Consider the following 26325-nt stretch of genomic DNA (forward strand, 5'->3'; position numbering starts at 1 on the left):
GACGAAATGCCGATTGAAGGCGTGTGGTCTCCTGTAGCTAGGACGGCCACAGTCTGTGGCGAGAGCCTGTGGTCCCTCTGCCCCTTCACTCACCCCTTCCCTAGGAGCCTTTCAGTGCTGGGAACCAGCTCTAGCATTCAGCTCCCCCACACCACACTCCCAGGTTCCTCACTTCAGCCCTGATGTCTGCATCTCCTCTGTACCAACTCTTGGTGTTTTCTCTCTGAAGACCTTCTCTAGGTATGTTGGTTTACCTAATATTTTGGTTTCTCTTGGTGGAAGTGGCGCTTCCTGGCTGTGTCCACTCAGCCATCATGACCCTTCTCTAGGCATGATTTTGAAAAAAAATTTTTTTTTGAGACAGAGTCTTACTGTGTTGCCAGGCTGGAGTGCAGTGGCGTAACCTCGGCTCACTGAAACCTCCAACTCCCTGGTTCAAGCCATTCTCCTGCCTCAGCCTCCCAAAGTGCTAGGATTACAGGCATGAGCCACTGCGCCTGGCCCTTTATCCTATTTTATTTTATTAATTTATTTTTATTTTCTTTTGAGATGTATTTTCCTCCTGTTGCCCAGGCTGGAGTGCAGTGGTGCAATCTCAGCTCACTACAATCCCCACCTCCCAGGTTCAAGCCATTCTCCTGCCTCAGCCTCCCAAGTAGCTGAGATTACAGGCATTCATCACCATGTTTGGCCAATTTTTTTTATTTCTAGTAAAGATGGGGTTTCACCACGTTGGCCACGATGGTCTCGAACTCCTGACCTCAGATGATCCATATGCCTTGGCCTCCCACAGTGCTGGGATTACAGGCATGAGCCACTGTGTCTGGCCAGAAGGTATAGTCTTTCTCTTCAGATATTCTTGAGGAAAAGGCATTAGGATACAGCCAATGAGTATCTTCTAGGTTATGTATCTGTCCCAAAAGCCTGTGTGATGGGCAAATGTTACTCAGCCCTCCTCTGTTTTGGACACTGGAATCAAGGATGCATTTCTCTTCATCCATTTCCAATGAGAACGCTGGATTCTCTCTTCCAGACACTCGGACTGACTCACTTTACAAAGTCTGCTGTCTAAGATGGAGCACAAGGTAAGGGTCCCTTTTACTAATGCTTCTGTAGAGCTCCTCCAGAGCTGGGTCCCCTTTCTTCTCCACCATGCTCAGCAGAGCCCTGTTCTTGCTCTGCTGTGTCTTTGCCTGTTCCACCAGCTCCTTCTCATTCTCAGTGAGAACCTCACTGTCTTGGAGATCATCGAGCACCCCCTTCAGGTCCCCCATCCTGACTTGGAGTTGCCGGAGGTTCTCCTTTACAAAGGCTGCACCTGGACGGAAGGGGGAGTGGCAGACTCTAAGAATTGCTCTCTGATAGGATTTAAGATCTACACCAAACAAAGATTCATCATTCCAGGGTGGGGGGTGGCTCTTTTTTTTTTTTGAGATGGAGTTTTACTCGTCCAGGCTGGAGTGTAGTGGCAACATCTCAGCTCACTACAACCTCCGCCTCCCAGGTTCAAGTGATTCCCCTCCCTCAGCCTCCCAAGTAGCTGGGATTACAGGCATGTGCCACCACACCCAGCTAATTTTTGTGTTTTTAGTAGAGAAGGGGGTTTCAGCATGTTGGTCAGGTGGGTCTCGAACTCCCGACCTCAGGTGATCCACCCACCTCAGCCTCCCAAAGTGCTGGGATTACAGACGTGGGCCCCAGCGCCCGGCCGGGGATGGCTCTTCATCTTGTGTCTGTTTCCTAGCCCACATTCATTTCATTTTGGGTATTTTACTTCCGGTTATTGATTAACTTTCTAGTCTTGTACTTACTGTATCCCACTCAAAGTTCAGTATAGAATGACTTTAACTTACAGTTTCCCAGATGCAAGATATTCACCCCAAGAATTTACTGTTGGTACTCCTTGTGTGGACATCATGTCCTCATGCCTTCCAATAAGTAAATCACACTCATTTTTCTCTGGCATCGCTCGTTCTTGTAAATGAGAAGGTTAGAAGGAACGGAGCGTCGCTTTGTGAAGTCAAAGCAGTCAAGGCCTCTTGATACCGTGTACATCCCCCTGGCTTTAGGGTAAACATTTCACCAACCTGATGAAACAGGAGGGGCTGCTGCAGCTCCAAGCTGGATGTCCACTACAAAAGAGGGAAGAATTGGAGGTGTGATACTTTTCTAGTCTTTCACGCGCCAACTAGAACAATTTAATTCTACATATTCTATAAGGCAGGGATCTTGTTTGGCATGCTAATACACTAATGAAACCCAATTAAGTCATGTGCCCATTCAGGAAATGTATCAGAGAGAGGAACACATTTTCCCAATATTCTTTCTTTTCTTTTCTTCCTTTTTTTGACTGAGTCCTGTTCTCAGGATTGCAGTGGCCCAATCTCAAGGTAACCTCAGCCTCCCAGGTTCAAGCAATTCTACAGCCCCAGCCTCCCAAGTAACTGGGATTATAGGCATGTGCCACCACGTGCAGCTGACTTTTGTATTTGTAGTAGAGACAGGATTACGCCACATTTGCCAGGCTGGTCTTGAACTCCTGACCTCGGATGATCTGCCTGCCTCAGCCTCCCAAAGTGCTGGAATTACAGGTGTGAGCACCATTCCCAACCCATGTTCCCAATATTTCTAGGTGCAGGTGGACGTCTTAGGAACTCCGAGGGCTACAACAATATTATAATGTCATAAATTATAGTGAAGATAAATGCGTTTTAGACATCAACTATCAACATTGAAAGAGTAAATTTTTGTTCTTGTTGGTACCAGGACTTATAAGTTGATAGAAGGTTTGACAATCGAAGCTACCAATTTGAAAATAATGGAAATGATATTTCCCAGGAGGCCTTCAACATGGTCTTATACTTTCATCTAAAACTCCTGATGTCTGGGGGAAAGGAGGCACAGCCATGGAGCTGGTCTGCAGCTCTCTATTTCTGCAACCTCCGCCTCCTGGGTGCAAGCAATTCTCCTGCCTCAGCCTCCCGAGTAGCTGGGATTACAGGTAGGTGCCACCACACCAAGCTAATTTTTGTATTTTTAGTAGAGATGGGGATTTGCCATGTTGTGGAAGCTGGTCTTGAACTCCTGACCTCAGGTGATCTGCCTGCCTTGGCCTCCCAAAGTGCTGGGACTACAGGCGTGAGCCATCGCGCCAGGCCTGATCTGCAGCTCTCTGGACACTATGAGGAGATGGGACTGTGAGAATTCAGTGAAAGAAGGAAGACCAGTGGCTGACGACCACAAGGGCTGGATTAGCCAACACCATCAACACTGTGACAGTATTGTCCCAAACTACTAAAATACATGAGCAGAAACAGGCAAAACCCATCTGAATTGCTCCAAAATATTCCACAATGTACTCATGTTCCAGAAGAACTCATATGTCAAGTATCCCCTTATTCCTGGGCGTTCATGTTGGCTTCATTTTTCCCTCATTACCAATAATGCTTCAAAGAATATCACTGCATATAATTTCTCATCTGTGTACTCTTACATTATAGTATAGATTTCTAAAAGTGGCTTTTTGTTCAAAGGATAGTTTTTTTTTTGAGACAGGGTCTCGCTCTGTCGCCCAGGCTGGAGTGCAGTGGTGCAGACTCGGCTCACTGCAGCCTCCACCCTCTGGGGTCAAGTGATCCTCCCACCTCAGCCTCCCGAGTAGCTGGGGCTACAGGCAGCTGCCACCATGCCCAGCTAGTTTTTGTATTTTCTGTAGAAATGTGGTTTCATCATGTTGCCCAGGTTGGTCTCGAACTCCGGACCTCAAGCGATCCTCTCGCCTTGGCCTCCTAAAGTGCTGGGATTACTGACGTGAGCCACTGAGACTGGCCACAAGGGACAATTTTTAAATTAATATAAGTACATATTACTACCTAAAAGGTTAAGGCAATTTACAGTTCCTATGCAAATGTTATCTTAATGTCCTTATTGAAATTTTCCTCATGTGTTACTGAAGATAATGACCTGTTATGATTGAAGACTCTGATTTCTGCATCGTCGGTATTCAAACAGGACGACCTTTGCAAGTACTGGAGATACTTAATGTATCCACAGAGATTCAAGGACCTATGAAGAGATCTTTGGTAGCTTTTCTGGGAGTTTCTAAATTCCATGAAATTATGTTTCTGATGTCGAGTTTGTATGAACGGATGAAACATTTTATAGGATTTTTCATCAGACTATCTGAACGAACATGACATCCCAAAATTAAGAAAGGTGAGTGTGGAATAATTTATTAAATTGTGCAGAAAATGGAATGAAGTAGTCTTTAGGTTTGTTCTGACTCTTAAAATCTCCTGTTTTTGGCCATGCACAGTGGCTCACACCTGTAATCCTAGCACTTTGGGAAGTCAAGGTGGGTGGATCACTTGAGGTCAGGAGTTTGAGACCAGCCTGGCCAACGGGGTGAAACCCCATCTCTACTAAAAATATAAAAATTAGCCAGGTGTGGTGGTGGGTGCCTGTGGCCCCAACTACTTGGGAGACTGAGGCAGGATAATCACTGGAACCCAGGAGGAGGAGCTTGCAGTGAGCCGAGATTGCACCACTGCACCACTGCACTCCAGCCTGGGCAACACAGCAAGAGTCTGTCTTAAAAAAAAAAAAATCCTCCTGTTGTTTACCCGCAGATGTGGGGGGTTTCCATTCCCATGGCCATCCCCATTCTCAGGCCCCTTGAGCACTTGAACTGCTATGGATAAACCACTGCCATCATTTCTGTTTTCCTCACATTGGCAATACACTGACCATCGATTTTTAATCTGGGATGGAACCAGAAACAGGCCTTCTTCTTTGACATCCAATGGTAGAGGTATATTTTCCCCTCACCAAAAATGCCAGCCTCACCCACTCACCTACCTGGCTTCACCACAGTCTTCCAGACCAAAGTCCCGTGCCTTTTGTCAGTAATCTCAACTTGAATGGGTTCCTTCATCTGCCCAGCATAGAATTTCGAGAAGGGCTGGATTTCTCCAGGACTCCTGTAGGACAATTTCAACTCCTAGAGGAAATACAGCAGTTGACTTAAAGCAGTGGTGGGTGGGAAGGCCTGGCTCCCTATAGTGAACTGGCCAATGGAACGTACCCCTGTTTTCTGTGCAATGTCATGGCTGGTTGAGGGGAAAACAGAAGGAAAGAGGTAAATTTTTTTTTTTTTTTTTGGAGAAGGAGTCTTGTTCTGTCTTCCAGGCTGGAGTGCAGTGGCACAATCTCACCTGACTGCAACCTCCACTTCCTGGGTTCAAGCGATTCTCCTGCCTCAGCCTCCTGAGTAGCTGAGATTACTAATGCGTGCCAGCACGCCTGGCTAATTTTTCTATTTTTAGTAGAGATGGGATTTCACCATGTTGGCCAGGCTGGTCTCAAACTCCTGACCTTGTGATCTGCCCACTTCAGCCTCCCAAAGTGCTAAGATTACAGGCATGAGCCACCGCGCCCAGCCAGTAAACATTCTTTTAAATTTACAATGTTAGTAAATACTTTTTTTTTTGGGACGGAGTTTTGCTCTCGTTACCCAGGCTGGAGTGCAATGGCGCGATCTCGGCTCACCACAACCTCCGCCTCCTGGGTTCAGGCAATTCTCCTGCCTCAGCTTCCTGCGTAGCTGGGATTACAGGCACGCGCACCATGCCCAGCTAATGTTTTTGTATTTTTAGTAGAGACGGGGTTTCACCGTGTTGACCGGGATGGTCTCGATCTCTTGACCTCGTGATCCACCCGCCTCGGCCTCCCAAAGTGCTAGGATTACAGGCTTGAGCCACCGCGCCTGGCCACAAGTAAATACTTTTATTTTATGAAAGCAAGAGCAACCTAGCTCTAAACACCCCATGAGCCAGAGAAAAATGATCTGAGCTGAGTATAAAAATCTCATGTGTTGGCTGAGTGTGGTGGCTCATGCCTGTAATCCTAGCACTTTGGGAGGCTGATGCGGGGGGATCATGAGGTCCGGAGTTCGAGACCAGCCTGGCCAACATGGCAAAACCCTATCTCTACTAGAAATACAAAAATTAGCTGGGCGTGGTGGCACGTGCCTGTAATCCCAGCTACTCGGGAGGCTGAGGCAGAAGAATCACTTGAACCCAGGAGGCGGAGGTTGCAGTGAGCCGAGATCGCACCACTGCACTCCAGTTGGGCAACAAGAGTGAACCTCTGTCTCAGAAAAAGAAAAAAAAAAAGCTCTAGGGTTTTACCTACCTGGTGTATTATGTTCTATTAAAATAATATGTAGGGATAACTTCAATTATGCAGAAATATACAGTCATCTTTAGTAAAAATACATAAAATGTGATGTGTAATATAAGATATCATATTTCTTCATTCAAACACCTTAACAAATACTTGTTAAGTGACTTAGCTAGGCAAGATGTCAGGTCTGCAGGGAACCTTAACAGCGAAGTGGAAACTTTGATTTAGGAATAAAATGCACAGTTTTAATCACAAGGTAAGTGCCCCAAATGCTAAAATGTTACCTCTGCCTGTGTTAAGGCCTTGGAAATATGTAATTTGATTAAGACTGTTGTCCTATATTTTTGTTTTTAAAAACTTTATATTTGTGATTGATGAAAATACTGCATTTTGCTAAAATTCTGTTTGTTTCAAAAGTACAACATATTCTGAAATCTGCGGTGTTAGGTTTGAATTCTACCAACCGTGGGTATTATTTCCAGATGAGCAGAATTAGACACAATATAATAGGCACCAAAGTTCAGGGGTTCCATTGGAGGTGAAGTCTGTAGACGCACACCACAGAAGCGATCTTCCTCATCATCTATTGCCTGAGGAAGAAGGGGCAGAAACTTTAGAAAGCACACAAAAAAGGAAATAAGCACAAATAGTGGCATGAAAAGTGTTCTATATATTAAGTGGCATGTAGAATATGATTCCATTGATGTAAAGTCTGAGATGACAGGGCCGGGCACGGTGGCTCAAGCCTGAAATCCCAGCACTTTGGGAGGCCAAGGCGGGTGGTTCACCTAAGGTCAGGAGGTCAGGACCAGCCTAGGCAACTTGGTGAAACCCCATCTCAGATTGAGATGATAGATAATATTTATATCTTAATAAAATATACAAATAATTTATTGCTCCTTAATTTTCACAGTGGACACACCCATGTACCCAACACAGATAGACAGGTAGATGGTAGAGTGATAAAGTAGATAGATATAAATTTGCCTCTATGCAAAAAAGATATTAACATTTTGCTGATGGACATCTCAGAGCCTAAGGATTTCTTGTGAATGCAAACTTATCATAATTTCTTGTACAGTTTGATTTTGTTCTTACACTGTAGAGAGTTTAGCCAGGGGACTTATGAAACAGGGGACAAAAGGGTTTCCTTTTGATGTGTCATCAGAGGACTGGTAGCTTGGCTGTGTCTGTGAATACGTCTATGACGGGCAAAGGTAGAGATGTTACTTCTCTCCATCAGAGGACTTCTGTGAGATGCTCGGCCACCTGAGCACCAGTGAGCAGATACAAAAGAGTGACGTCCCCTCTGAGAGGCCCAGCAGCCGGAGCAGAGCTCGAGACCTGAGAACAATCTGAGCAGCCACCAAAGACAAAGAATGGAATTCAAACAATAAGCAAACCTTTCAGAAGTCTCAGGTACAACTCAACAGAGACTTTATGGAACGAGCGAGCAATAATTTAAACTAAAAGCAATGATAGTAGGCGGTATTATTAGTCCAGCTGTTCGACACTCTTGGGGTAATGACTGGGAGGGGGCTCAAGGGGGCCTCAGGGAAGTTGGTGATGTTCTGTGTCTTGCTCTCGGTGCTGGATACATGGGTGTGTCCACTGTGAAAATTAGGGAGCAATACATTATGTGCATATTATATTAATTTAAGAATATCAGTGAGGCCGGGCGCGGTGGCTCAAGCCTGTAATCCCAGCACTTTGGGAGGCCGAGGCGGGTGGATCACGAGGTCAAGAGATCGAGACCATCCTGGTCAACATGGTGAAACCCCGTCTCCACTAAAAATACAAAAAATTAGCTGGGCATGGTGGCGCGTGCCTGTAGTCCCAGCTACTCAGGAGGCTGAGGCAGGAGAATTGCTTGAACCCAGGAGGCGGAGGTTGCGGTGGGCCGAGATCGTGCCATTGCACTCCAGACTGGGTAACAAGAGCGAAACTCCGTCTCAGATGGGACTACAAAAAAAAAAAAAAAAAAGAATATCAGTGACATTGATGAAGGAAGGATAGGCAAAGATGAAACCTAAAGTGGGCCTGGAAGACCCCCACCCAGGTGGCACTGAAGGCATTAAGAAGCAGACACCCAGATAGAACAGCAAAGTGGGACTATCGGGGGGGCCAACAGCCTTCCGAGCTGAGAGCCTCAGGGCCTGGCAGCATTCCTGGCTGAGGGCCTCGAACAGATTCTGACCCACTTAGTTATTCTCTCTGAACAGGTGATTCTTATTAACTAACAGGTGTTCTGTGTTTTCTCACAAAACCAAGATAAACTAGGTAGCCAGCTGGTGCCTGCTTACCACTGGTCAAGGACAAACCAGAAAGTATTCTCCACGAGGGATCCCCGGGGGCAGGGCCACATAGCCCGTGCTTCAAGAATTGTTTTAACCGGTGTGTGATAGACATATACTGTCTTGCTACTTTAGAATGCCCCAAGCAGTTTTCCACTGGGTGGGTGCGGGGCGGCTAGGTTTTTCCTTGCCATTGTTCTTCACAGCAAACAATACGATTTTATCATACACTCAGCATTTCTCAACAGTAGACATCACAGCAGGAACCTTATGAGCCAGAAGAGAATGGAGGCCTATTTTCAAACTGCTTAAAAATACCGTGCCAATCACAAATTTTAAATCCTGCCAGAAAAAGCTTCACAAATGAAGGAGAGAGTTTTTCCCTGACAAGTGAACTCCGACAGAATTTGTCACCATTAGATCAGTCCTATAAGAAATGCTCAAAGGAGTTCTGAACATGGAAAAAAGGTCAATATTCATCATCATCAAAACACATGAAAGTATAAAACTCACAGGTCTTCTAAAACAATTACACAAAGGAGGAAAAGAAACCAAACGGGAACATGGTAGGGCTCCATCAAACCATGAAGACAGGGTAAGAAAAAGCATAAGGAACTCACAAAACAACGAGGTAACAATTAACATTGTGATAGGAACAAAAGCTCACACATCAATATTAACCTTGAATCTAAATGGATTAAACACTTCACTTAAAAGATAGAGACAGGAAGAATGGATGAAAAACATGAACCATCTATACACGGCTTACAAGAAACTTACCTTACTGGTTAAGACACGTACAGACTAAACGTATTAGGTTGGTGCAAAGGTAGCTGCAGTTTTTGTTGCAATGGCATGACTTTTAATGGCAAAAGCTGGTTACTTTTGCACCAACCTAAAAAGGTAGAAAAGGTATTCCATTTCAACACAAACCAAAAGTGAGCAGGAGTAGTAGCTATACTTACCTTAGATAAAACAGACTTTAAGTCAGAAACAGTAAAAAAAAAAAAAAAAAACCCTCCACAAAGGTCATTATATAATGATAAAAACATCAGTTCACAGGAGGATATAACAATTCTCAATATTTGTGTACCCAACACAAGAGCATCCAAATTCATAAAGCAAATATTACTAGACCTAAAGAAAGAGATACAATATTATGGGGGACTTCAACACCTCAATCACAGCACTAGACATATCACTGAAACAGAAAATCAACAACAAAAAAACATTGTAATTAAATTGGACATTAGACCAAATGGACTAATAGATACTTACAGAACATTTACCCAACAATCACAGAATACACTGTCTTATCATTGGCACACGGAACATTCTCCAAGGTAGATCACATGTTAGGCTAAAGAAGAGCCTCAATACAATTTCACAAATGAAAATAAGGTCATTTGAAATCAATTGAAATTAAATATACAAATCAATTGAAATTAAAGAACAAGCTTCTGAATGATCTTGGGTCAATGACAAAATGAAGATGGAAATCACAAAATGTTTTGAAATGAAATTGAAACACAACATTTCAAAACCAATCGGACACAGGAAGAGCAGTGCTAAGAAGGAAGTTTATAGCATTAAATGCCTACATGAAAAAAAAAATAAAGCACAGATGAACAACTTTATGTTGTATATCAAGGAACTAGAAAAACAAGAACCACTGAGGTGGGCAGTTTGCAAGGTCAAGAGATCAAGACCATCCTGGCCAACATGGTGAAACTCCTTCTCTTCTAAAAATACAAAAATTACCCGGGCATGGTGGCACACGCCGGTAGTCCCAGCTACTTGGGAGGCTGAGGCAGGAGGATCACTTGAGGTCAGGAGTTCAAGACCAGCTTGGCCAACCTAGCAAAACCTGTCTCTACCAAAAATACAAAAAATTAGCTGGGCTTCCTGGCAGGCACCTGTAATCTCAGCTACTAGGGAGGTTGAGGCAGGAGAATCGCTTGAACCCAGGAGGTGGAGGTTGCAGTGAGCTGAGATTGCGCCACTGCATTCCAGCCTAGGTAACAGAGTGAGACCCTGTCTCAGAAATAAAATAAAATAAATAAAATTTGGTGAGAGAATTTCTGTATATTATTTCTTCTGCCCATCCCACAACATCTCCTCTTTGAGAGCCAGAAAAGAAAGCTCCCTTCTCAGCAGTCCTGCATTGCTGCGGGATTGTTGCATGTGGCTCAATGTTCTGCACCCACAGGTGCACCTCAGGGAGAGTCATCTATGCTTCTCTCCATGAAAACTGTGCCTTGCCCTTTCTGTTCCACAAGGAACTGGAAGGGCTAAGGGGATGAGCTGGAAATATAATTCTCATCTTCTCTGGTCTCCTAAATCACTCTGCTTACCTTCCTTATCAAGGCATCGCTGGGGACAAGGTACAAATGGAACCTAATGTCTTTGGGATGGGAGTGATAATACATCAATACGTTGGAGGCGATGGAGATGGAGAACCGGGTCCCGCTGGCGATCCGCAGCAGGATGCCCATCAGAGAGAAGCTGGGGTTTTCCAGGACGGCATAAAAAGGCTCCACCCGGGCTGGATGCTCCAGGACCATCCCTTCATCTTTAAAATGGGCAACAAGGAACCAGGAGATGTCCACCTCACCTGCTGCAGGAGAATCACAATAGCAGTGAGACAGGACGCGCCCCCGAAGCCCCCACAGCCTCCGCTCACCCTGCAGTACCTTGGAGGGAGATGAAGTGGGGGAGGTGGATTTCGTAGACAGCCTCCTCTGGCTCTACAGTGATGTCAAACAAGGGGCCGGCCACCAGCCACTGTTCATGGTGCTGCAGGTCCAGGGCCAGGTGCTGACTCCAGGAACCAAATGCAATCCTCACCGTGGCCGCAGCCCTTACCACGAAACCGAGGCCTGTGGCTGACCACAGATACCAGCCAGCAGCAGGGAACCGAATGCTGAAAGGAGCCAGAGTGATGTCATGACGGGAGAACCCCAGGACTTGGATTTAAGCAGCCATGTGCAGACAGAGGTGGTATTTGAAGTGAGCAAGGTTCGGGACCCATCTGGGACTTTCACTACATTAGAAAATGCTGGGGAGTTCACTAACCTCTCTGGGCCCCAATTTCTCTCCACTTTATATAGTCGAAATTAAAATGCCAATTTCACAGTGCATGAAATAAACATATTATTGACGAAATTTCGGCTATCATAAGGAATGGAGCCTACACACTTCCTTTATATTGGAACTGTTTTCAAATCATCAGCGTCTTCCATTCTCACCTGTATCTGTTTGCATTCTCGTCAGTCAGCTCAACATCCACATTTCCTTCAGGCCCCAGAAACTGAGGATTTTTATAATCTCGTTTGACCTCAAAATGGAGTTTAGCAGCACAACAGGAAACTACCTGATGCTCTTCTGAGTAACCAACTCCTGAAAAGAAAATACTAGACATGTAAGAGGTAAGGAGTTGGAAGAGGCACGGCTGGAAGGACTCCTGGGGGCTGAATTACACAGGTGCTGTTGGGACTACCGATAGCGGATGAGAACAGAGCGTGACTAGAATATGGAGTTTTGCTACTTTGAATCCAGACAAGGAGAGACACAAGAACGTTCTTTGTCATGAGTAAAATTATACTCCAAATTCCATAGGGTTTTCTGGGAAGCCAGGCTTGAGAGTTTTGGTGGTGGGCACCATTTGCCAAGGACTGGAATCAGTGCACCTAAATGTCTGCTGGTCCTAAATAGCAGGTGACACCTTCTGCTGGTGAGGAACGCCCAGGTCAGAAAAGGATCAAGCTCCAAAGCTGAAGAGGTGAATGGGTGAGCATTCTTCCTAGTCCCTTCGACTGTCTCCGGCTGCTAGGACCATCCCCTGGTTCGTGGGAGGCTTAAATGTCCCCATTTAAATTGCATGGTGCACCGTGGCGGAAGGAAGGAAAACCACTCCCGGTCTTCACTGCACAAAAGACCCTAACCTTACTTTTCCACGTAAAACCACAGAACATTTCCACCAATCCATACGCCCTTCACTCCTCTCCCTGTTAGCCATTACCTGAACCTTGTTCCTGTGAAGATTCCTGATCTTCTGATACGCTGGAGGTTGAGATTCCCATGTTACAAAAATATTTAAAAAATCAAGAATTAGTTGATGAAAATGAAGACAATGTTATTAAAAACTAGAGCTGCAGTGTCCAGTAGAGTGCCCACTACCCAGATGTGCTATTTACATTTCTATGAATTAAACGTAGGTAAACTTCAGTTTCTCAATTGTACTATCCATATTTCAAGTGCTCAACCCCTACATGTCGCTCATGGCTGTAACACTGTGTAGCAGAGAATGAGACACTTCCGTCATCACAGAGATTTCTCTTAGGACGGATCTAGACTATCAAAAAATAGAAGACATTTGAATAAAGATATTTTGACATATATATTTTTAATTTTAATATATATATTTTAAATATATATTTTATTTAATATATATTTTAATATATGTTCTATATGATATATATTTAATATATTTTGAAATACATATTAAATATATATTATATAGATTTAATTATAAATATATAAATATATATTTAATTATAAATACATATTAAATTATAAATATATATTAAATTTATATTTATTTACATATTTTATATATCTATATATAAAAATATATTTAATATATATTATATATTTAATATATTAATATATTTAATTTATATATTTAATTTAATAATATAAATATATATTAAATTAATATATATTTAATCTAATAATATAAATATATATTAAATTAATATATATATTAATTTAATAATGTAAATATATATTAAATTAATATATATTAATTTAATATATTTAATATATATTATCTATTAAAATATATTTAATAGATAATATATATTAAATATATATTATAAATATATGTAGAATATATATTTTATATATAACATATTAAATATATATTAAATATATATTCTATATATATTTTATATATAACATATTAAATATATATTCTATATATATTTATAATATATATTTTATATATATTCTAAGACTTTAGAATAAAGATATTTTTATCCAGATTTATGAATAGTAGAGCTAATGTTCTCCCTAGAGCCAAATGTGTCTTGATACCTCTCCCTCTTCTATTTTATGCCGGTGTTCAACGTGGACTCAGCCAGCTTCTCTGGCTCAAATTGCTCCAATTGGTATCATATGATGTTGGAATCAAAGACTGAAGCAGTAATTGACCGACGCGTGAAATGCGTGCATTTATATTCTAAGGTAAGTCCAACCTTGGCCACACCTGGGAAGCTTTAAAAGCCACTCAATACCCAGGTCACAGCCCACACCAATTGAATCTGAAGTCTGGAGGTAGGACCCAAGCATCGGTGCTTTCAAAGCCTCACAGGTGATTCCAACATCAGCCAACATGGACTCCATGGTCTACAGGGTGAGCCAATGGTTCGTCAGGCCCCTGGGGAGAGAAATCTACCCGCACACAGGTGATACCTTGGAGGAAGGCAACCAACTCCATTAAATTCTCTGCTTTGGGGTGTTTGAATGTGGAAAAAATCAAGACTAGGGGAGTCAGAGGGTGAGACTCCCAGTCCCTAAGACGGTAGATGATGAAATAGCAAATAAAAACAATGTTTATTTCTGTGTCAATAACAGTTACGGCACAACAGATGCTGCTGTGAAATCATGAAACATGGTTGGCTTTTCTGCTGACATTTCCTTAGGTTCCCTGGTCCTTCGATCTATTCCTTGCTATGTCTGTTTATTTCAACGTGAAAGAGACCAGCAGAGAAATCCACACGTGGATTAGGTTTAAAAAGAACAGGTACCTGGAGAAGCGGGATGAAGAGAAAGGCTCTATAGCGCTTTTCTCAGAAGGGTTCTGTGGGCAAGCCAAGCATGGAGAGACCCTTGGCCTGACATCCTAAGACTGGTTGCCGTCTGCAGCTGCACATTTCACCATGGATTCTGATGGCCACATGTAAAGCAGCAAGAGTAAACCTGCCATTGTATATTCTCTCCCGGTGCATGTGCACGCTGCAGTCTGCCTGCTGAGGAGGGTTTAGAAGGTGGGAGGAGCCAGCGCTGAACTGATGATCCCAGATCATGAGAACCACCGGTTCCATTTTCAGGGATCTTGCAAGTAGGTTGTTCAACACAACCCTTAGTCTAAATGAAAAGATACAAACTAACATTTAAATAAATCATATTAATAACAGGAATACATTCTTAAAACATACCAATTTCTAGTATTTTCTACACTGCATTCTTCTACACTTTCCAGCTGTCTATGCCCTTGAGGTTATTTATGTCTTTTGTATCTGTGTGGTGAAAATGGGATGACGGACTGCTGCAGGTGTCCTTCCAACGCCCTCAGCAGGGACTTCAGGTTGGTAGTTTGAAATCTGCCATGATGGAGATATTCACCCCTTGGAAGCTGGCATATGCTACAAATAGAGGCATCCTCCCCTCCCGGGCGTTAAACCTCAGGACCCCACCGCAGCCTTCGGCCTCATCATAAGCCAGTTCCTAGAGAATTAGGTTGGTGTTAGGCATTGAGTAATAGCTCAACCAAAATAACGCGCTGGTCTTTGATTGCATTGTTCCTTGCCTTTTTGTGTATAGGTTCTCTAGACACCTCCATGGAGAAAATGTCATTGCTTAAGGTTTGATTCAAACATTTCTGGAATTGTGTGGCAATAATGCCCATTCATTCTAATGAATAATATTCACTTATAATATTCATTATAAGTGAATATTCAATGAATAATCATAAGCTCATTGATTATGTTCATTCATTATACACATTCATAATGAATGAACATAAGCTTATTCTCTCTAATGACTTATGTGAAACATTTTTAAATACTTATTCACCATTTGTGTATACTTTTGGCAATGACAAAATGCCTATTTACTACATCATTTTCAAAATTGTGTTTTTACGTTTTTATTATAGTTTGTTTTCTTCAGCTTAAAATCAGAGGACTTTAAAATATTTTTCATTCCTATGTTTTCCTTCTTTTTGGTTTAATTTTGATTGCATTGTTTCCTCAATTATATTTTCAGAGTGTCCATAACTAGTGTACAGAAATCCAATTAATATGTGCATTTGGATTTCATAGTCTACAATATTGCTATATTTATTCCTTACTTTGAGTGGGTTTTTAGGAAATTGCTCGGGTTTTTTTTTTTTTTCTTAAATGTGGGATGATGTCTTGGACTTTTAAAGACAATTATTTCTCTTCTTTGTGACCTTGGGTCCTTTTCTTTCTTTTTTTCTTGCGTGATAGTTTTCTGTGGCAAAGTTCTGCAGGACAATGTTTAATAGAAAGGAAAAAAATGAACCTGTGTGTCTTGTTCCCATTATTATGGGGAAGATAGTCTTGCTTCCCACTGAGTATAATGTTTGCTGCAGGTTTTCTGTACCTATTCTTTATTAGGTTGTGGATGTTCTATTCAATTCCTAGCAATTTTTAAAATGTTAATTATAAAATGGATTTAGTCCAGTGTTTTTATTCTGTGTCAATGAGATGATTACATCTTAATCTTCCTTGATTTTCCTAGGATGGGATATTATATTAAATTCTTTTGAACAGCTTTATCGAGTATAATTGATCTACAAAAAAATCCTTAATCATTGATACTCAAGTTGATGAGATTGAATATAAGCCTGTGATATATTACTTCCTTTGATTCCAATGAAAATCACCTAAATTCCGCCTGCTTCTCATGTTCCTCTGTGATATTGAGATATAGCGACCAATGTTGTCAGCTTTTCTCAAAAATAGTTTCCCTTACCTGGAATCCTCATCCTCAAAGGGTTGAAGCTGTTGATACTGAGGAGGAAAGCTGGACAGTGATTCCTCTTCCTCCACCTGATCCTTGCGTATTAGGATATTTTGTGTGTTGCACGTCTTTTCCATGCTTGGGTGGCATGATCTTTCAGATTCTCTAAAGAAACAGAATGGGATTTGCACTACAAATATAGGGTAGGCTCTGCAGGAAGATTTTATGTTAATAGCCATAGACCCCATATTTTGTCTTTAGGAAAGTCTTTTCTCAGCCTCCCATGGCGCCATCTCGCCTCTTGTTATATTCAATTTAACTGTCTTTCTGTCCCCCACTAAATACTGGTTTTTACATCCAGGAAGCAGACCTCAGTCAATTCTCAACACTTACTCTTTGCCACAAGGTGTAGTTGCATAACAGGTCAACCTTGCTGAAAAATGTAGGGAAAAAATGAGATTCCTGGTTTATACTCCATGTTCGCCCATCATTTGCACCAAAGAGAATGGAACCCTAGAATGACTGACTTAAAGCCCAGGACATTAGTGAGATTGGGCATGTGTGAGAACAATCCATGGAACAGTGGTGCTCCTCCTTTGCCCTCTGCTTCCACCTGGTGAGGAGAGGCTGGGTAAAGACAAGCATGCTCAGAGGAAGGAAATGATGCATACTGCACTTACTTCCTTCTTCCATCAAAGATCCTTACTCAGATATGGAACATGAAAGCCCCATGCTAGATCCTTTCCTCTTCTTCCTTCTCAAGGGCTGGGCTCTGGTCTCCTTTGGCTCTTGTGAATCAAGATTGGGGTTAGAAGGGAGTGTCCACTGAGCCAAGATCGTCCCTGGCCAGTATGACAGCCACTAGCCACATATGCCTGTTTAATTTTTTTTTTTTCATTTTGGGAGCAGGTACTGTTTATTAACTGACCGGATTAAAAACATAGGGCCGGGTACGGTGGCTCACGCCTGTAATCCCAGCACTTTGGGAGACTGAGGCGGGCGGATCATGAGGTCAGGAGATCGAGAGTTTAGCCTGGCTAACATGGTAAAACTCTGTCTTTATTAAAATCACAAAAAAATTAGCCGGGCGTGGTGGTGCGCGCCTGTAGTCCCAGCTACTTGGGAGATTGAGGCAGGAGAATCGCTTCAACCCGGGGAGGCAGAGGTTGCAGTAAGCCGAGATCACGCCATTGCACTCCAGCCTGGGCGACAAGGCGAGACTCCATCTCAAAAAAATAAATATATAAATAATAATCATGATAGACACCTTAATGTCTTAGTTCACTCTTCTAAGAAGCCTATTGATCTGGTCCTCCCTGTTGCCAGCATCTCCACCTTCTACAAAATGGGCGCTCTTTTTCTTCACTCCACCTCATGGAGAGGATAGTTTAAAGGGCCACAGGAATTTGTTTCTTTAAAGCATTTTCCAGCAGTATAGATCTCAGGAATCTAATCCTCCATGCAGAGGATGCCACATGTACCAAGAGGTCGAGCAATGAGTGTTATCTGTCAAAGCAATTCGCGTTTTCTTGGATTTGCCATAACCACGCTTGTAGATTAGCTCATTTACTGACTTCAGATTTGGGTCCCCCCATGTAATATATGGCTCTGCAATCCTCAGCATGTTAACTGAAGCCCTGTTGAGGTTCTCAAAGGTCCCATTAGAGATTTGGCGAAGGAGAAGAAGCTGCAACACCTTTCGGACTTATGGGCTCACACCATTGACCCCTGTGGTCCTGATGACAAAGGCCAATTTGGGTTCTGCAGGTACACAGAAGTTGCCAGCTTTTCCTGGCATCCTCGCCATTTGAATTTCAGTTCTGTCCATCTGCCTATATTCCTTGCGACAGTGCTTCGCCTTTTCAGAGATAAGCTTCCTCCTTGCCTTTCGAAGCATCTTTTGAGCAAACTTCCTTCTCGGGCACTTGACCTTCAGCTCTGCAATATTCCTATGCTTTTTCTCCCATCCAAGTACTAACCAGGACCCAACCCTGCTTAGCTTCAGAGATCAGAAGAGATCGGGTGCAGCGGGAGTGGAACAGCGGGAGACTCCTTTCCTTTTTCTTTTTTTTTTTTTTTTGAGACGGAGTTTCGCTCTTGTTACCCAGGCTGGAGTGCAATGGTGCAATCTCGGCTCACCGCAACCTCCGCCTCCTGGGCTCAGGCAATTCTCCTGCCTCAACCTCCTGAGTAGCTAGGATTCCAGGCACGTGCCACCATGCCCAGCTAATGTTTTGTATTTTTAGCAGAGACGGGGTTTCACCATGTTGACCAGGATGGTCTCGATCTCTTGACCTTGTGATCCACCTGCCTCGGCCTCCCAAAGTGCTGGGATTACAGGCTTGAGCCACCGCACCCGGCCTCCTTTCCTTTTTCTTAAGGCTTTCTGGCACAGCAGGAACCTTTTTCTTCTCTGCGACACCCTCCATGGTTCCAGCCAGAAAAACATAAGTTTTAATTTTAATTAGTGAATTAAATGTGAAAATCAGTTTCTCATTTGAACTACTAGCACATTTCAAGTGTTCAGACACCACCTGTGGCCAGTGGCTTCCATATTGGACAGCGCAGGTAGGGAGCACTTTGATCCTGGTAGGAGCTCTCTACTGGACAGCACTGATTTGAGTCATCTGCTACAGTCCAGTTGGCCAAAAAGTCCTGCTTTGGGGTGTCTGGCATTGATTTAACCAAACAAAGTGGTTCTTTGAGCCCTACCATCCGTGGTCTCCTGTGTGTAGCACTGCCCTTGAAATATCCCCTGGAAAAGGGATGGATGGACTCAGCAAGAGCGAGGAATTCCTGTGTTCATTAGCAGTACTTTCCAGCTGTCAAATATCACCCGGACATACAGCCTGCACCTGAGCTAATAGCAATGTATCACTATCAATGTCCTGTTTTTGACAGTGACTAGTCCTATTAAAATGTATTGGCCAGGTGCTGTGGCTCATGCCTGTAATACCAGCACTTTGGGAGGCTGAGGTGGGCGGACCACCTGAGGTCAGGAGTTCAAGACCAGCCTGGCCAACACGGTGAAACCCCGTCTCTACTAAAAATACAAAAATTAGCTGGGTGTGGTGGCGCGTGCTTGTGGTCCCAGCTACTTAGGAGGCTGTGGCAGAAGAATCGCTTGACTTGGGAGGTGGAGGTTGTAGCGAGCCAAAATCATGCCACTTTTGCACTCCAGCCTGGGTGACAGAGCAAGACTCCATCTCCAAAAAAAAGAAAAAAGGGAAAGAAAAAAAAAAAAGAAATTTAAAATTATAACAAAAAAGAAAAAGAAAATAATATACTGATTTTATGCAATTAGCCAAAATGTCTCTGCTTCATATGAATTTATACAAGAGAGAGAAGCAAGATTCAAAATCTTCCATTTTTTGCCAAAGAATATATGTCTCTTACTCATGGAATATGATCTGAGGAGGAAAGAAAACTGCTACTGTCACATCTGTTTCATTTTGCTGAGTCACTCTGTGATGGAATGAGAAAAAATGCGTCCTCTTTCTGTATCTCCATCCACACAGCCTGGGAAAACACAAATGGAGTTAGAATGTAAGTAGGTGGGAGGAGCCTGATGGTCAGACAGCCTCTTCACTGTGATGCAGCGTGAAGCAGCCCCTGATCAGGTGACCATCTTTAGAGACGCCATCTCTGATGCCCATCCTATCATAAAAGCTCATTCCGCCACACTTTTGTTGAATTAACTGCATCTCTGTCTCCACTTGGGAAACAGTGATCTTATCTCAGCAGGCACGCCTCCTCTGATTCTCAATCCCTGATGGTCACCACAGTCCGTCACACTTGGTGACATTCACTCCAGGCTTCTGAAACAAGACCACATTCTTGTAAGTGTAGAAGCATAAGAAGGGCCCTACTCTTCCATCCATCACTGATCCTTAAAAGGAGGGAATGTTAACTTAATTGAGTCAAACTGCACAACACTGGATGGACTGAACTTCTTTAAAAGCAGAATCTCGGGCCGGGTGTGATGACTCACGCCTATGATCCCAGCAATTTGGGAGGCCAAGGTGGGCATATCACCTGAGGTCGGGAGTTTGAGACCAGCCTGACCAACATGGAGAAACTCCATTTCTACTAAGAATAAAAAACTAGCCAGGTGTGGTGGTGCGTGCCTGTAATCCCAGCTACGAGGGAGGATGAGGCAGGGGAATTGCTTGAATCTGGGAGGTGGAGGTTGCAGTGAGCTGAGATTGCACCATTGCATTCCAGCCTGGGTGAGAAGAGTGAAACTGTCTCAAAAAAAAAAAAAAAAAAAAAAAAAAAAAGGGAAAAAACCTTACGTAACCTCTCTGAGTATCAGTTTTCTAACTTGTAGAATAAGGATGCAATGCCATCATCACAAATCCTTGTGATGATTAATTCTAGAAGGCTAAAATTACTTAGTACAAGACCTAATATATACTGGGTTCCAGAAAATAACTCATCACAGTTGCCTTCAACATGCCCTAGTCTATGGTCTTTTATGCATGCCATAGGATCTAGTCAGGTCAAGCTACTATTTTAATTTAAAAAAAAATAGCCCGAGTGGGTTTTGAACAGTATAAATTTACATCTCACCATTTTAGAGATTGGAAAGTGAAAGACCAAGGCACTTGCAGATTTGGCAGCTGGTGAGGACCTGCTTCCAAACTCATAAGCAACCGTCTTTCTGTGTCCTCATGTGGCAAAATGGGAAAGGAGTTCTCCAGGGTCTCTTTTATAAGGACGGCTCTGCCTTCATGACTTAATCACCTCTCAAAGGCCCCACCTACTAATACCATTTCATTGAGAGTTAGGATTATAACAACGAATGTTGGAGGGACACAAACATTCAATCTACAGCAGATTCTGAATTGTGTACATAGAAATCTTTGGATACATTCATTTATTCTGAGTTCCAAGACTGTGCAAAATAGTGCATTGGTTTGGCACAATTGAGATGTGTGAGCCTCGTGCTATTGAGGAGCTGCTAAAACACAGACGGGACAGCTTAGTGAGTCAGGCTGTATGGTTCTACTCTGATCTGGGAGCCATGCTGTGGGATTGTCAGGAGCATCGTCAAAGCCACGTGACACACATACCAGGGAGAGAGCTGGAAGAAGATTCATTTTTGCTCAGGTATGAAGTCACCATGGTCAGAGTCAGGGATGGAGAGAGGAGGTCTAAAAAGTACACCTGGGCTCCCATGGGGGTTTTCCCCTTCAGTCATGCAGAGATGAATGAGTGAATGAGTGAATGAATGAATGAATGAATGAAATGTAAGCAGAGCCTTAACCTGCAGAATGAGAGAAAATGTTTGCAACCCATCCATCTGGGAAAGGTTTAATATCCAGAATCTACAAGGAACTTAAACAAATTTACAAGAAAAAAACAAACCCATTAAAAAGTGGGCAAAGGACATGAACAGGCACTTCTTGAAGGAAAATATTTATGCAGCTAAGAAACATATGAAAAAAAGCTCAACATGACCGATTGTTAGAGAAATGCAAATCAAAACAACAATGAGATATCATCTCATGCCAGTCAGAATGGCAATTATTAAAAAGTCAAGAAACAATAGATGCTGATGAGGCTGTGGATAAATAGAAACCCTTTTGACTATTGGTGGAAATGTAAATTAGTTGAACTACTGTGGAAAACAGTGTGGCAATTCCTCAAGGAACTAGAAACAGAAATACTATTTGACCCAGCAATCCCATCACTGGGTATACACCCAAAGGAATAGAAATCATTCTATTATAAAGATACATGCACACATATGTTTATTGTAGCACTGTTCAAAATAGCAAAGATATAGAATCAACCCAAATGCCCACCAGTGATAGACTGGATAAAAAAATGGCACACATACATCATGGAATACTAAGCAGTCATAAAAAGCAGATCATGTCCTTTGCAGGGACATGGATGAAGCTGGAAGCCATTATCCTCAGCAAACTAACACAGGAACAGAAAACCAAATACTGCATGTACTCACTCATAAGTGGGAGCTGAACAGTGAGAACACATCAACACAGGAGGGGGAACAAAACACATCAGGGCCCATGGGATGAGTGAGGAAGGAAGAGCATCAGGATAAATAGCTAATGCTTGCAGAGCTTAATACTTAGATGATGATGGGTTGGTAGGTGCAGTAAACCACTGTAGCACACATATATCTATGTAACAAATCTGCGTGTCCTGCACATGTAACCTAGAAGTTAAAATAAAATAAAAAAGAAATGTACGCAGATCCTTTTCCTCCAGAAAATATCCATGGTGCTCTGCAGCGCATGAAAAATAATGAGATGCAGAAGAATGAAGCAACAAGAGCCCTCACAGAGCACACAGTCACTCACCATTTCCAAAGCCATCTCCAACACCTGAAACTCTTTTTTGAAGATATCCTTCTTCCCATTTATCAAAAGACGTATTTATTTATTTCTCCACTGTGTCTCTACTAACCCTGAGTAAAGAAAAGAAGATGACACTGAAGTCAGAAGGACCTTCAGATAAATGCTAGCTTCCATATCTCCACAAGACAGATAAATTTAAGTGCTTATTACCTAAGAGCTTAGGAAGTGAAATAATAAAGTAAAAAAGAAATACAAAAATGAACAAGAAAAGCGTTTATTACCCATTCAGGAGCCATGCATCACTGGCATCACGCCCAGTAGCGGTAGGCACTTAGGACAGAGGCCAAAACAGGGGAACTTGTAAGACAAAAAGTTTTTTTTCGGGGCTGGGCGTGGTGGATCATGCCTGTAATCCCAGAACTTTGAGAGGCCGAGGCGGGCAGATCAGGAGTTCAAGACCAGCCTGCCTGACACGATGAAACCCCATCTCTACTAAAAATACAAATTTAGCCAGGCATGGTGGCACGTGCCTGTAATCTCAGCTACACAGGAGGCTGAGGCAGGAGAATCGCCTGAACCCGGGAGGCAGAGATTGCAGTGAGCCAAGATGGTGCCACTGCACTCCAGCCTGGATGAAAGAGCAAGACTCCATCTCAAAAAAGAAAAAAAAAAAAAAAGTCCATCATATTATGGTTCGCAATCAGGAAAAAAGGTGATAACAAACTAAATGTCCATAACTAAAAGAATGGATGCATTGATTATAATGAAATACCCTAGCTTGAGCTTGGTTATAATGAATACATTTTAAACAATCCTGCCAACTCCATTTTGCCCACCCTGAGCTATGTTTGCCCACTCTGAGTTATGTAGGGCTTTCTGTTCCCCAAGCTTGTGGTCTGAGACACCTGCCATCTTTGTCACCCATTTTCTGAGAAACGGGGCCCACTGACCCTGTACACCCTGTATCTGTAACTGTGTAACTGCTACCCCACATCCTGAGTAAAAAAACAATTTTAAGTAGAACTTTTTGTTAGACAACCCTCCCCCCCCCCACTTCCCTTAACCTGCTCCTTCGGCTTCTGTAAACCGCCCCTGACCCTAAACTGGTATAAAAATGTGGACCGCCCTTTGTTCTTGGCCAAGAGGTTTGGGCTCTAGCTGACTCTCGGATGCCGGCATAAAGGTGGACTGTCAACACCCTCAGTGCGTGGCGCTTCTGTTTAAAGTCGCTCGGGTATACCAATAATATGATCACTGCATTAATTCTGTAGCGCAGTTAACATGAACTGCTGAAACCACAGGTTAAATATTGATGAATATTCACAATGTTGGTTAAAATTAAACCGCAGAAGAAATTGTACAGTATGACACCAAGCAAATACAATTTTTAAGTAATATAGAAAATGTTCAGCCGGGCGCGGTGGCTCAAGCCTGTAATCCCAGCACTTTGGGAGGCTGAGGCGGGTGGATCATGAGGTCAAGAGATCGAGACCATCCTGGTCAACATGGTGAAACCCCGTCGCTACTAAAAATACAAAAAATCAGCTGGGCATGGTGGCGCGTGCCTGTAATCCCAGCTACTCAGGAGGCTGAGGCAGGAGAATTGCCTGAACCCAGGAGGAGGAGGTTGCGGTGAGCCGAGATCGCGCCATTGCACTCCAGCCTGGGTAACAAGAGCGAAACTCTTGTCTCAAAAAAAAAAAAAAAAAAAAAAAAGAAAAAAAGAAAATGTTATTTAAACTATAAGCAAAATATATGAGACATGAAGGGAGATAAAGACCTGTTTCTCCATAGTGGTACAGCTGGAGGAGGAGGATGCATTCCAGAAATTTCATACGCTGCTTCAATTTTAATTAAAATATTTTATGTATTGCCTATATTATATGTTTTATTTTAAATAATGGGCAAGGATAATACAAACTCTGCAGAAGCATCATGTTTTCTCCTGCCCACATTAAAGATGGTCCAGATGCTTGCACCGACCCCATTGACCCCCCACAGCCAACATGACAACCGGAAGTCTTGAGACCTTACTTCCCTCGATTCTCAGAAAGCCCTCCTTCTCTGTGATCATTATCCCAAAAGAAGCTGAGAACTAGTGAAACTGAAGCCTAAGGGGATTCTCCCGTTTGTCCCATCCTCCCTAAAGTCACCGCCTGCTGCTTTCCTGGAGCGCTTACCAGGTGAGTTTCAGGAGCCCCAGGGTACGGAAGAAGAAGCGGAGGCTTGTTGCTAGGACACTGCCAGGTTGCTCTGTGTTCAGTTCCCCTTGGTCACCAGGAAAGGAAAACCCCAAAGGGAGAAGTTCATAAGAAGCTGTCAGAAAGAGAAACAGGACCCTCCCCTTGTTAAAAAAGAGGAAGCGTGAAAAAAAACCCCCAGGAAATTCTGCGTCCTGTTAAAGCCTAATTTTTTTTCCAAGTTGCTTTTGCCAAGATGTGACTTTGACAACTTTAGCCACCTCTCTCGTACTCAATTATTTAAAGTTTCTATAATAATAATTGTTATACTAATGTTCATGTTAATAGTAAGAATTTTACATTGCAGCTGTAATACTTTCAATATTAGAAGTGTCAGCCTAAACAAACATATGAAAGCTTTCTTTAAAAAACAACAGTGTTTATTTGGGAATAAAGCATTGCAATTGGGAATATGCACACCATAATAAACTATGCCTATATTCAGGTGAGGGAGAAGAAAAGGAAAAATCAGTTAGGTAGACAGCTAAGGATGGTCCTCAGAGAAGCAGACTGTCTGAAAAAATCACAGCTACACATAAAAACAGAGTAGCCTGGGGAACACTCAGACTGCAGTGCACACATAAGCAGGGAGATAAGCAGGCAAGGCCCAGCATAGAAGCCTTTTGTTCTTCCTGTGACTAACAGATTCCAAGAAAAAAGTTCCCTCCCTTTTTCAGATATATACACTGTGGGCTTCCTAGGAGCTTGTCTAGGGAAAACAAACCCACAGTTATATACACAAGAGAAGCTATGCTTTGTGCTTACCTAGAGACATTCCACTGCTGCATAGATAGGGAGAGTATACAGACAGTTTTACAGATATTTAAACAGCTATAGAGATGAGAGGAGTTTCTAATAAGAGTTTTTGCATTCAACTGTAAAATGGTTCCCCTCTCTGCTGTGGTGAGCTTTCTTCTTTTGCTTAGTAAATGCTCATTGCCACCTCACCCTTTGCATCCATGCTCCTTAATTTTCTTGGTCCTGAGACAAGAAACTTGGATAACACCTGAGACAACAAACCTATTGGCCCCGACCTGTTTCACAGGGACATAAAGGAAGGCAAAAATGGAGAGGATTGCATATTGTTTTGAAGTAATTAGCCTTGACTACAGAGATCAGTAATGAGGGTGACATACGTCTGAGGTTGGACAGGCAGTTGCTGGGCAGCTGTCCTTGCAGAAGTATTTTTTTGTTTAAGGTTGCAATTAGCTTTATGCAATGTTGGGGATATTGTAATCTTTTTCATTATCAGGCACTCAAGTGTGAGACCACTCTCTTCATTGCCTTTCTGACTCATTTATCAGGGGTTTCTTAACATTAGTGACTCCATTTTTGTTCTCACAACTTTCACATTTCTCCTTGTAATCAAGATCTTTCTCTGAAAAAAGCATCGATCAATCATTCTGTAATTTGATTTTTTTTTTTTAAGAGAGAGTCTTGCTCTGTTGCCAGGCACCAGGGTGGAGTGCAGTGGCACAACCTTGTCTCACTGCAACCTCCCACACCTGG

The 26325-nt window shown here is 42.8% G+C and overlaps 1 protein-coding gene across 7 annotated transcripts; it reads right to left on the bottom strand.

Annotated features, from left to right (window-relative positions):
- Nucleotides 1–731: 731 nt before the first annotated feature.
- Nucleotides 732–25028, bottom strand: CARD8 (caspase recruitment domain family member 8). Of its 7 annotated transcripts, none has more exons than XM_032271011.1 (13): nucleotides 24757–25028; nucleotides 22580–22686; nucleotides 19644–19766; nucleotides 16260–16412; nucleotides 12499–12539; nucleotides 11726–11876; nucleotides 11171–11400; nucleotides 10832–11091; nucleotides 6648–6773; nucleotides 4858–4999; nucleotides 2088–2132; nucleotides 1879–1974; nucleotides 732–1318 (listed from the first exon to the last, which is right to left on the bottom strand). In XM_032271011.1, exons 2-13 carry the CDS (start codon nucleotides 22636–22638, stop codon nucleotides 1053–1055), a joined length of 1692 nt encoding a protein of 563 aa, XP_032126902.1. In that variant the 5' UTR covers nucleotides 22639–22686; nucleotides 24757–25028; the 3' UTR covers nucleotides 732–1052. The 7 variants fall into 7 exon arrangements, with proteins under 7 accessions (XP_032126902.1, XP_032126901.1, XP_032126905.1 ...); XM_032271010.1 differs by having other exon boundaries at nucleotides 10832–11094; nucleotides 24757–25024; XM_032271014.1 differs by lacking the exon at nucleotides 1879–1974 and having other exon boundaries at nucleotides 24757–25022.
- Nucleotides 25029–26325: the final 1297 nt, after the last annotated feature.

Source organism: Sapajus apella, unplaced genomic scaffold, assembly GCF_009761245.1.
Source record: "Sapajus apella isolate SASKATOON/1434 unplaced genomic scaffold, GSC_monkey_1.0 scaffold220, whole genome shotgun sequence".
Lineage (NCBI taxonomy): Eukaryota > Metazoa > Chordata > Mammalia > Primates > Cebidae > Sapajus > Sapajus apella.

What these genes read in the sequence shown, in the direction of transcription:
- CARD8 (XM_032271010.1), bottom strand. Translation starts at nt 22,638, where the DNA reads ATGGGAAGAAGGATATCTTCAAAAAAGAGTTTCAGGTGTTGGAGATGG. An exon ending in TGGAGATGGCTTTGGAAATG is followed by an intron (nt 19,767 to 22,579) that starts GTGAGTGACTGT and finishes GTGTTTTCCCAG; the next exon opens with GCTGTGTGGATGGAGATACA. An exon ending in TTCACAGGAACAAGGTTCAG is followed by an intron (nt 11,877 to 12,498) that starts GTAATGGCTAAC and finishes TTTTCTTTTCAG; the next exon opens with GAGTTGGTTACTCAGAAGAG.